This window comes from Bufo gargarizans, chromosome 1 (assembly GCF_014858855.1).
Source record: "Bufo gargarizans isolate SCDJY-AF-19 chromosome 1, ASM1485885v1, whole genome shotgun sequence".
In the NCBI taxonomy this organism is placed as follows: domain Eukaryota; kingdom Metazoa; phylum Chordata; class Amphibia; order Anura; family Bufonidae; genus Bufo; species Bufo gargarizans.
The window spans coordinates 151653339-151665572 of record NC_058080.1 but is presented as its reverse complement, the minus strand read 5'-3'; the positions used below and the strand labels follow the sequence as shown (position 1 = coordinate 151665572).

Below are 12234 nucleotides of genomic sequence, written 5' to 3'. Positions count from 1 at the left end.
GGAACATCAGTGTCAGATCGCACCATCCGTCGTTGTTTGAGCCAAAGTGGACTACATGGGAGACGACCAAGGAGGACACCATTGTTGAAAACGAATCATAAAAAAGCAAGACTGGAATATGCCAAACTACATGTTGACAAGCCACAAAGCTTCTGGGAGAATGTCCTGTGGACAGATGAGACAAAAATCGAAGTTTTTGCCAAGGCACATCAGCTGTATGTTCACAGACGAAAAAATGAAGCATATCAAGAAAAGAACACTGTCCCTACTGTGAAACATGGAGGAGGCTCTGTTATGTTCTGGGGCTGCTTTGCTGCGTCTGGCACAGGGTGTCTTGAATCTGTGCAGGGTACAATGAAATCTCAAGACTATCAAGGAATTCTAGAGAGAAATGTACTAGCCAGTGTCAGAAAGCTTGGTCTCAGTCGCAGGTCATGGGTCTTGCAACAGGACAATGACCCAAAACACACCGCTAAAAACACCCAAGAATGGCTAAGAGGAAAAAATTGGACTATTCTAAAGTGGCCTTCTATGAGCCCTGACCTCAATCCTATTGAGCATCTTTGGAAGGAGCTGAAACATGCAGTCTGGAAAAGGCACCCTTCAAACCGGACACAACTGGAGCAGTTTGCTCATGAGGAGTGGGCCAAAATACCTGCTGAGAGGTGCAGATGTCTCATTGACAGTTACAGGAAGCGTTTGATTGCAGTGATTGCCTCAAAAGGTTGCGCAACAAAATATTAAGTTAGGGGTACCATCATTTTTGTCCATGCCTGTTTCATGAGTTTATTTTTTTACATAATTCTGTTGAAGCATGGTTGAAAAACAATGTCTGACTTTCATTGGTTAACATTTATAGAATTTTAATTTATTATTACTTTTGTCAGATTAAAGTTATTTCTGTGACCATTGTGACTTTTTCTTTCATTGACCAAAGGGTACCAACAATTTTGTCCACGTCTGTATTAGCATATATTTGGGTTGTATGAAATTAGAGAAACATGGCTGCCTACTTTTAGGAACAGAGCAACACTTGTCCATGGATATGCCTGGTATAGCAGCTCAGTCCCACTAAAGTGAATGATGTAGACCTGCAGTAGATGCAACCCATGGCCAGGAGGCCCACTGTTTCTTGAATAAAGTAGCCTCGTTTTTATAATTTCATACAATCCCTTTTAATCTGTCAATGTCTTCATGTTCCAATCTTTTGTTATTTTTTTCCCCAGTCATTTTCTACAAGGATAGCCACTCCAAGCAAGATATTACATAAGGAGCTGTTGTCCTGTCTGAAAAGTACAACGTCTCAAGTCTCTACGGCAAAAGCAAGACTTTATTCTGCCGAACTCAGACGTGGAAGTCTAACGAAAAATGTGGTCACTCTCAGAGTGTCATCTCCTCCTAGGGCAAACCAGCAATCGAGTGTTGGCAAGAGCCTTGGTAAGTTGTGGTTATGGCATTACAAACCGCTGATATTATTACCATGTACAGCCATCAGTGCATATCTAAAACCTATATTAGAATAATGTAGTCTTTAGCCATGTGCACATTTTGCATCATTGGCAAAGCGCTTATATGCCATTGTTGGCATATGCTAAAAAAGTCAGTGTCAACTTTGGAACCTCAGTTGATGCCCATGAGTACCCGACTTGTGAATTTCTAATGTATGCAGAGTTGTACGAATCTATTTTCTCATCCCTAATACAGGCTGTTTTTGAATTAGTAATTTGCATTTCACTCTATTATTCTCTTCAGTTTCTGCATTTTGTTTGTAGTATGTTCCTGTAACGTCTTTATGCTCTACACAAGCAGGCATGTGGGTGAATATTGGAACAACATTTTTTTATATGTTTGATGGTTTATGTTGATCCAGGGAGAGGTGCCAGACTGATGTCTCAGAAATTGGAGTTGTGAAATATCCGTAATGGGTGTTTAGTGCTTATGTAACCAGAAAAGTTATGGCTTACATTAGTATGTCATATTGAAATGTTGTGTCATCTTAGTATAATGTGCTTATTTTATGAGGCTGAATGGCTACAACGGTAATTAAAGTAAGGCAGAAAATCCTATAACTTGATGCTAGACCTTCAGAGATGTTCCTGAAAGGGAGCCAAATCCCCATTATACCTTCCACGCGGGTTAAAAATATTTATGACCCTTTCTTAACCGTTAGAAAGGTACACAAAACATTGACTTTGGACCATTACAGCTGCATATTTAAGGTATGTGCAAATGACAGATTTTGACAATGTCAAAATCCGCATTGTATCCCATGGCAGAAACGGCTATGGTTTTAAAATTTGAATGGTGTGGTCCCACACGGTTTAGCTCTGTTGAATGGTATGTCCTCTGATAGTCCATAATGCATACTTGCCAACTGTCCCACATTTGCTGTGACTGTTATTTTATTATATCACTTTCCCTGTCCAGAGATGAAAATAGGTGGAACTAACAAAAAACCTGCCCATAAATGGATTTTTCCAGATGGATTTGAAATGTAGGGAAGTATGGAAATGTTTGGAGTTGAGGTTTTCTCTTATTATATCCCCCTCCCTGTAATGTCCATTTATGTCCTATAACAGTGCTGGTGAACCTATGGTTCCAGAAGGGGCACTCTGAGCCCTCTCTGTGGGCACACACACCCTGGAAAGAGTCTTGGGTGTACCAAGCGCAGCGATTTCTGCTGCCTGAAACAACCAATAACAAATCTCCTTACAGAAGGGAGCTTTGTTATTGGTCCCTTACAGCGGGCTGCCCGAGCATTCAGCACACCGCTTTCAAGATGTGGAGGGAGAGGCTCCTGCAGTGTTGTGTGATCTTCACCCAGAGGCGCCCGGCAGGGTAAGCGGCCTTGCTGGGCAGTAGGGTCCCTGATGTTGCCGTGGGCTTTACTGGGGGTCCTAGCTCTGAGACCCCTACTGATCTCTGTAGTGAGCAGTCTGAAGTGAAGTGCTTCTCCTCACTGCGGAGTGCTGTAATAAAGACAGTCTCAATATAAAGTCTATGGGACATCTTCACCATCCTGCTCTCGTTATAGAGATCTATCTATTCATTCTAACCCCCATTCATTGCTGTACTAGATTTATATCAAGCTGGCAGCTCAAGCGGAGTTTTCTCTGCTGCAGCCAAGGGGACGTGCCTATGCTGTCCCTATCGCAACTCGGGAGGCAGTTGAAGGATTAAACTGAGCATGTGCGGCCTTCTCAGTGAGCTGAACAAGAAATAAGAAGACGACAAACAGCAGGTGGCGCTATACAGAGACACTCTCGTAGGATCCTCATATTGTCAGCCACTGGGATAGGAGTAAAAAAACATCACCTGTCAATAACCATAGACAGTTGTCTCAAGAAGGTTGAATGAAGTGTCATTGGTAGGCTATTCTCACCCTACATACTTGTGTTATACTCAGTCTTTTATCCCTCCAATAAGTCTTTTATCACCATTTCTTCCATAGCCTATTTACCGGTTCTCTATCTTTAGTGTGTATTCTCCGCACTGTTTTTTTCTTTTAAGTTGCAAGAATGAAATCGTACAATAGAAAATAACAGAATACTATAACTGGAACAATTCATTCCCACATTCCTGTGAGATAGGGAAACGGCTCTCCTTCTCTGAACACTGTTTGTGTAGATAAAATTAAATGATTTGGACTGAAATTCTGCTTTTTGGCCACAAGATACCGCTGTTTCCTAAACACAGCTACAGACTGCATATATGTCCATATTCATGAGAGGTGGGTTACACAGAGCCTGGAGAGGAAGAGAAAGGGAGCAGCCATCTTAGAGGGAGCTGAGACAGAGGAACTGTGTCAGCAGAGGATCCAATGGCATCCAGGTGTGAGAGCATACCTCAGTGACTAGAGCGACAGCTAAGAGAAGCTGATTGTGTCCAAGACCCTGATCCTGTCCAGAGGAATGAGGATTGCTTCCAGGAACACTGATGAGAGCTGAGGAGCTAAGTGACCTACACTGCGGTACTGCTTGTCCGAGTCACCAGCGGATGCAGAGCAGACCCGCGTCGGTAAGATCGTGTACGCACCTCACCACACTGTTGGTGCCTAGAGACTGAGACCAGGCCTGTACTGTAGTTAGTCTCCATTTGTGTCAGACCACAAGTGTTCCTACTGTTCATTGCAAGGACTCCGTAACTTAGTGTCATTTCACACAGGAGAGCTGATAAACTTCCCACAAACTCAAGCCAGGCTGGCATTTGGCTGAGAAGAGATACTCAGGCATGTGCTACAAGACCAGTTATGGGAGGGGGAATACCATAGAGCATTGTAAGTTGGTAATCTGTTGTGCTGCGCCGCAAGCTAGCCCACACGATGCACCCATACAGTTATTCTTGTTTTTTAGGGTAATAACAGGTAAGGTGTGGCAGTTTAGTCATGCCTGCCAGTAGGTAAATTATCACGCTTCTCTCCTGCATCCATCGGAGGGCGCCGCGCTGTGCAGTACAAGGGTCTCAGCCTTCCTGCTGGGTGTATGTGAGTTTATCGTATGTTCCCCAGGATACAGCGAAGTCGCGAACGAGGGAAACAACTCCACCATCAGCTTTTTGCCAAAACAAAATTTTACTTATGTAACGTAACGTGGTAATGAACACAACCACAAATACTGGGACCATACAATAAATTTACATACACCCAGCCGAAAGGCTGAGACCCTTGTGCTGCACAGCGCGGCGCCCTCCGATGGATGCAAGAGAAAAGCATGTTAACTTACCTACTGGCGGGCATGACTAAACTGCCAAACCTTACCTGTTATTACCCTAAAAAATAAGAATAACTAACTGTATGGGTGCATCGCGTGGGCTAGCCTGCGGTGCAGCACAACAGCTTACAAACTTACAATGCTCTATGGTATTCCCCCTCCCATAACTGGTCTTGTAGCACGTGCCTGAGTATTTCTTCTTAGCCAAACGCCAGCCTGGCTTGAGTTTGTCGGAAGTTTATCAGATCTCCAATGTGAAATGCCACTTTTAAGTTATGGAGTCCTTTCAATGAACAATAGTAACAGTTGTGGCCTGACGTAAACAGAGACCCTAACTAACAACTACAGGCCTGGTCTCCGCCTCTAGGCGCCAACACTCTGCTCCTCAGCTCTCATCAGCGTTCCTGGAAGCAATCTTTTTTCCTCTGGACAGGATCAGGGTCTTGGACACAATCGGCTTCACTTAGCTGCTGCTCTGGTCACTGAGGTAGGCTCTCACACCTGGATGCCGTTGGATCCTCTGCTGACACAGTTCCTCAGTCTCTGCTCCCTCTAAGGCTACATTCACACTAGCATTTTAGTTTTCCGGTATTGAGATCAGTCATAGGGGCTCAATAACGGGAAAAAAATGCTTTAGTTTTGTCCCCATTCATTGTCAATCGGGACAAAACTGGACTGAACGAAATGCTCCAAAATGCATTCTGTTCCATTTAGTTGAGTTCCAATACCGGAGAGCAAACCGCAACATGTTTTAGTTTGCTTTCCGTCCTGGAATGCGGAGCGAGACTGATCCGGCATGAACCCTGATGCAAGTCGATGGGGACTGATCCATTTTCTCTTACGCAATCTGCCACAATAAAAAACTGATCCGTCCTCAATTGACTTTCAATGGAGTTGATGACTGATCCGTCTTGGCAATGTTAAAGATAATACAACCAGATCTGTTCATAACGGATGCAGGCACTTGTATTATAAGTAACGGAGGCGTTTCTGCTGAACCCTGCCGGATCCAGTAAAAACGCTAGTGTGAAAGTAGCCTAAGATGGCTGCTCCCTTTCTCTTCCTCTCCAGGCTCTGTGTAAGCCTGTCTCTCATGAATTTGGACATATATGCAGTCTGTAGCTGTGTTTAGGAAACAGCAGCATCTTGTGGCCAAACAGCAGAATGTCAGTCCAGATCATTTAATTTTATCTACACAAACAGTGTTCGGACAAGGAGATCTGTTTCCCCATCTCACATTCATAAATGCTAGAACCATTAATTTCAGATCCATTCCCATTTCAGATACCTAGACCCATCAAATGTCACAAGACTGATTCTATTGATGGGGTGAAGTCTTTGTGTCAATTTTCTATGCCCTGACAGTTATTCGCAAAGAGCACATAATAAAGAAGTCAGAAGAAGGTGACAGCCTACATCTACTGTATATGGCAAATAATAGTCAAAGGTCTAGCCCAGGGATGGGCAAACTGCGGCTCTCCAGCTATTGTAAAACTACAAATCCCATCATGCCCTGCTCTATTGGCTGATAGCTGTAGGCAGACAGGGCATACTGGGAGTTGTAGTTTTACAACAGCTGGAGAGCCGTGGTTTGCCCATCCCTGGTCTAGCCGGACACCACCCTACATCCAGTCCACTTCTAGTTTTATCCTAAATGGCACACACGAAGCAGATAATCAAAAACGTTGGATTAGTTATTGGTGTACACTTAATACATGTCCACCATCAACTGGTACTTTTCTCAGTATACACATACAGCTTTCTCATCTGTATGCACAGTTAGGACCTCCTTTTTTTACTAATACACACCAGAGATGTATCTAGGCCAGGGCCAACTTTTTATATTGATTGGTCCCTGGGCAAGAATTTACTTGGGCTCCCTGGATCCCGACTTCCCACACCCTAGCAGGCAATCACTCCCACTGCAACACACACACAAAAAAATAAAGTAGAGTAGTAAACTTTAATAATGAGTGGCCACTAGAAGTGTTCCTTGGCAGTAATGTAAATACTGACTTTTTTTTTTCTGAAAAGGCAGTATTTATATTAAAAATCTTGCAGAGACATGCTATAGACACCAGAACTACTACGTTTGGCTGTTGTGGTTCTGGTGACTATAGTGTCCCTTAATATAGAGGGGGAAAAAAGAATCGGCACAAAAGTATCAATTAAAATGGCTGTATCATTCTAAAAACTAAAAAAAAGCACTACTTCTGACGCAAATGTATAGTATTTTGCAGATGCCCTTTTGTTTTTTTTTTTTGTTTTTTTTTACAGTGTGCAGATAGTACTGTACTAACCCCTCCATCCACCCCTACATACAGGGCCCCATACCTCTTACATCCAGTGACGTCTCTTTGATGTAGATATTCTCTTTCCTCATCTTCTCCTTTCAGACCTTCAGACCAGACCACCATTTTTAAGCCATTTCTCATCTCTGCAGTTTGACAAACAAAATCTTAGTTTACTACTTTTCCATCATCCTCCCATCTTCTGGACAAATCATCCTACCACCCCAATACTGTGCCTCTGTGCTCCCCAATACTATACTGCAGAAACCGATAAACCCCCTGATGATAATAGTATCATGCAGATAGTGCCCTTCAATAATTATTGGCACAGAGTGCCCTAAAATAACTGCGCCCAGCAAATAGTGCCCCTGACACTAATAGTGTAAACAATACGTCCCACAAAAATAATTGTGGCAAGCGGATACTGTGCCAAGGTGCCCCCACAGTAATAGTGCTCCCAAAAGTCCCACCAATAGGAATAATTCGCTGCTAGAGCACACATGGTAGTAATAGGGCTCCTACGGTGCTCCCAACATGTCCCCACTGTGCCCCCTAAGTAATAATGCTCCCATTGTGCCTATACTAGTAATCATATTCCCCATAGACCCCCAGTAGTAATAAAGCCCATCCTAATGCCCCCCAGTAGTAATAATTATCCTTGTTATGTGCCAGTGCAAAAAATACCCCCTTTTAATGGCCCCAGTTGAGCTAATGTCCCCATAGTGCCCCAATAATGTGCCAGTAGAAAAAAAAACTATATAGTGCCCCCAGTAAATGCCCCCATAGTGCTCCTCTCCCCCTTCTTCCTAGTGCCCCCATAATGTACCAGTATAAAGTGCCCCAGTAGATGCCCATTGTCCCCCATATTTGCAAGTATAAAATACCCCTTCGTAGTGCCCCCATAGATGAGCGCAGAGTACTCCTCTCCCCTTCCTCATAGTACCCACCATAATGTGCGCCAGTATAAAATACCCCTATGCAGAGCCCCCCCATATAAAATACTGCTTCTTTGTGGCCTCAGTATAAGCTCCCATAGTGTTCCTCAACCCCCTTCCCCCCATATAAAATACTCCTCCTTTGTGGCCTCAGTAGATGCACCCATAGTGCCCCCAAATCATGTGCCAGGAACAAGTGCTCCCATAGATGCCCCCTAATAATGTGCCAGTAAGTAGTACCATATATATAAAAAAAAAATCACTTCTACTTAACTCCATCAGGCTGGCAGCGATGCGATGCAGGCCTCTTCCGGCCTGTGTGCTGCGCTGTATGGCTCAGGCGGCGTGATGACGTCATTGCGCCGGCCTCTGATAGGCCTGCAGCATATCGGAGGAACGGGGAAGGTAGACGCCTCTCCCTCACCTGCCCCGCCGCAGCACATCTATCTGTATTGCTGTCCTGAGGATGGCGATACAGATGACTATGGAGATGAGTGCTTCCACAATGGAAGCGCTCATCTCCCTGTGCCCTGCCATCGACCCCCGCTTGTCACCAGGGCGCCGCCACCTGGGGCCATCGCCTCACTTTGCCTAATTTCCAGGAGGCTAGCGCCCTTGGGGCCCCCCAGGAGCAACTGGGCCCTGGGCAGCTGCCCCTTTTGCCCTGCATTAAAGATGACCCTGATCTAGGCATTACTTTACCCACTGCAAAGATTGTTTGCTTGCAGTCTGCCACTGCAAATGTTAATGTCATGGTATTCTGTGCGCTGTGAGTCCCACATGCTGTATATGGAGAGAGCAGGATGTTCCTAGCTTCTATTGCTAGGCAGAGCTGGCACCACCCTTTCCCTTTAGGAGTAAGTCTGTGTAGCTTGAGCTGTGAATCTCTGTGCAGCAAAGACCAGAGCTCACCAGGTAATACTTCACCCTGTGAATTAAAAAGCAGCAAAATGCTTATCTTTGAGGCCTCTTTCACACGGACGTAGTGCTCCCGTGGCCGTATTGCAGGCTGCATACGGCAATTCTGCAATACACTAGGTACCGGCCGTGTGCATTCTGCATCATGGATGCGGACCCATTCACTTGAATGGGTCCGCAAATCCGGAGATGCGGAACGGAAGCATGGAACCCCACGGAAGCACTACGGAGCGCTTTCGTGGGGTTCCGATCCGTGCTGCAAAAAATTTGAACTTCTATCTTTTTGCGGAAACAGATGGATCACTGACCCATTCAAGTTGAATGGGTCTCGATCCGTCCCGGCCGGCACACTGATGTTGCCCGTGCATTGGGGACTGCAAATTGTGGTCCCCAATGCACGGAATGGAACCAATACGTTTGTGTAAAAAAGGCCTGAGAGAAAGAGTTACTGGATTCTACAGCAAGTTGAGTGGCCATAAAAGGCTAAGTGCAAAGCATCTACATTGTGGCTACAGACTTTGCTGCATACTGGTGGGAGCAATACCCTTTAGGTTCACAATCATGTCAAAAGGACAGAAGGACTGTCTGTTCAGAGCCTGTATTCACTAAGGATGCTGCAGAGAGAAACAAGCCTCCCATATATAGCCTTGGGAACTATATATCCCAAATGTAAAGAGTGTTCTTAGTGTGTACAGTGCCTATGTGAATCCTTTATTGGACTGCCTCAGTAAAGAACAGTGGACTTGTACAAAACATTGCATGTACATGCACGGCTGTCGCATCATTCACGGACCCTGCCTTGCACCTCAAACATGTCTACACCAAGGACACTGCACCTAAAATCAGACATGAGCCCCCAGATTAGGGTATGTCAGTACAACTACCCCCATCCTCTCCCCCCTCCCTGCTTCTTTCTGTATGCAAACTTAGCTCAACATTTAAGGCTACTTTCACACTTGCGTTCAGAGCGGATCCGTCTGGTATCTGCACAGACGGATCCGCTCCTATAATGCAGACGATGGGATCCGTTCAGAACGGATCCTTCTGCATTATAGTTTAGAAAAAATTCTAAGTGTGAAAGTTGCTCAGGCGGATCCGTCCAGACTTTACATTGAAAGTCAATGGGGGACGGATCCGTTTGAAAATTGAGCCATATTGTGTCAACTTCAAACGGATCCGTCCCCGTTGACTTACATTGTAAGTCTGGACGGATCCGTTTGCCTCCGCACGGCCAGGCGGACACCCGAACGCTGCAAGCAGCGTTCAGGTGTCCGCCTGTGGAGCGGAGGACAAACGCTGCCAAACTGATGCAGTCTGAGCGGATCCGCATCCACTCAGAATGCATTGGGGCCGTACGGATGCGTTCGGATGGAACTCTCAAGCGGAGCCCCGAACGCTAGTGTGAAAGTAGCCTTAATATACTAGCACAACTGTTCATTGCAACAGATCATTATGATGGTGTGTTATGTGTCGCTGACCAGTGTTGGCATTGACCTGGTAACCCAGTCCTGTGATGACAGTGTGCACAAACTTCATTAGATGATCACATCTTTAACTATTGTATAAGATGAAATTGAGCCTTCTGAAGAACAGATTGAAAGATCTCCATTCAATGTCCTCCCCATTCCCCATGGAAATCAGGAGTGTCTGGCTCAGAGAGCCTGAGAACCTGAACATGATTGACAGTGAGACATCTTACCATTTCTGTTTGGCTTTAGGTAGTGTCAAGAGTGGTCGATGACGAGACTTCTGTCGCATGGATATGGCAAATAGTTTAATGTACAACAAAAAGCAGGTGAAGGTGTTAAAAAAAAGTTACTTAATGGACCAAGCCCCCTCTGCTCAAACTGTACTGCTCAGATCTTCCCCACCTCTGCAGCCATGATGTTATGTTCTCTGTTGCAGTGATGATTTGCTTGTGACTGCTGCATCCATACACTGGCATCAGTGTCATATGGCATGAGACTGTTGAGGTCATTGATTGGCTGCAGCAGTCATGTATAGTATACAGGCATATCACCACTGGAGTCAAGTCATATCAGAAAAGTTTGGCCGGGAGAATCGGAGTGGTGCAGCTGGATCAGAGTGGTTTTGGACTGATGAGTAGAAAATCTTTCTTCTAGCGAGTTCTCCAGGAGTGCTGAAGCCTATTGATCGCTACGAGTGGTGATGAGATGAGGCCACCACTGTGAATTATTCATGATGGCTGGCACAGCTTCCTGATGCAGTGAGATCTGCTCTGTTCTGGCCACATATAATAGGATGAAATGTTCCAGTGTATTTGTTATGCACATATTTTGAAGAGCATTGAATTGTGTAGAATCTGCTCCTGTTGCCCATGCAAGGTTGGGCGCAGTATCAAAATTACAGCGGAGTTGTCCTGTAACCTTAGTTGACACGTCGGTGATTTCCATCAATGATTTCTAGCCAAAACAAACGATGCCTACAGAGAGAGAAGGTATAATGGCAAGATTTGCCCCCGTTTTTGACACGCGTGTGCTTCTGGGTTCATGCCACAAAAGATAGGACACGTCCTATCTTTTGGCCCCAACATGCGGATTGCTGACCCAATGATGATTTTCAGATTTGTCGTTTGCAAAACGGACACGGCTGTGTGAATGCAACCTTACAGTGATGCCTACGGCTTTAAAAAACAATAAATTTAAAATAATGTAAATCCAGCAGAGGTAATGGGGATCAGTGTTGGTGCACATCATCGCCACCATTCCTCCTTCAGCATAGTGCTTGCTGGTCTGCAGAGGAGCCTGGAGCTCCGGCACCAGCCACCTGGACCAATGAATTGATTAATTTGAGGTCTATAAACACAACCCATTGTGGGAAGGGTGTCCCTTTAAAGAATGTTTAGGTAAATCTTTCCATAACATACCAGAATTCTCTAGGCTGCATTATTCCCTATTTATTTTATTTGCAGTTTATAAAAAATACTGCCATCTAGTGGTTACTTTGAGTACTCCCCTGAGGGAAAATAATTCCGTCAGGTGCTTTTTAATAGGGTAGTATTATGGTGGATCGAGTGCAGATGGCCTTATATGTGTAGTAAACTGTAAAAACAGCCTTTTCAGCATGTGAATTAGTATTTGCATGTCTTATTCACATACATGTACTTTCTTATCCTAGTGTTTTTCTACTGGGGTGTTGGTGTTTTTTTTGTTTAGTTTTTTTACTAGTAATTGGCATTTCTAAATGCTTTTTCTTTGTGGTTCTATGTCACTTTAAAGTCTGTAATGCATTATGAAAGCCTGCAGAAATCCATGTGCTTGCTGCACCATTCAAATGAATGGAACTGATTTTCAGTCACAGAATTTTCTGCCACAAAATCTGCTGTTTGTGAAGCACTCGAAGGCTGGGTTCACACGGGCG

At 44.7% G+C, this 12234-nt stretch overlaps 1 protein-coding gene across 8 annotated transcripts in view; it reads left to right on the top strand.

Moving 5' to 3' along the window:
• Positions 1-12234, top strand: part of MTUS1 (microtubule associated scaffold protein 1) — a 261609-nt gene that overhangs the window by 106190 nt on the left and 143185 nt on the right. For all 8 annotated transcript variants that reach the window (XM_044299622.1, XM_044299618.1, XM_044299631.1 and 5 more), the window contains one exon: positions 1227-1437. In XM_044299622.1, the coding sequence (XP_044155557.1) occupies positions 1227-1437 (211 nt within the window). The remainder of the gene's footprint in view (positions 1-1226; positions 1438-12234) is intronic.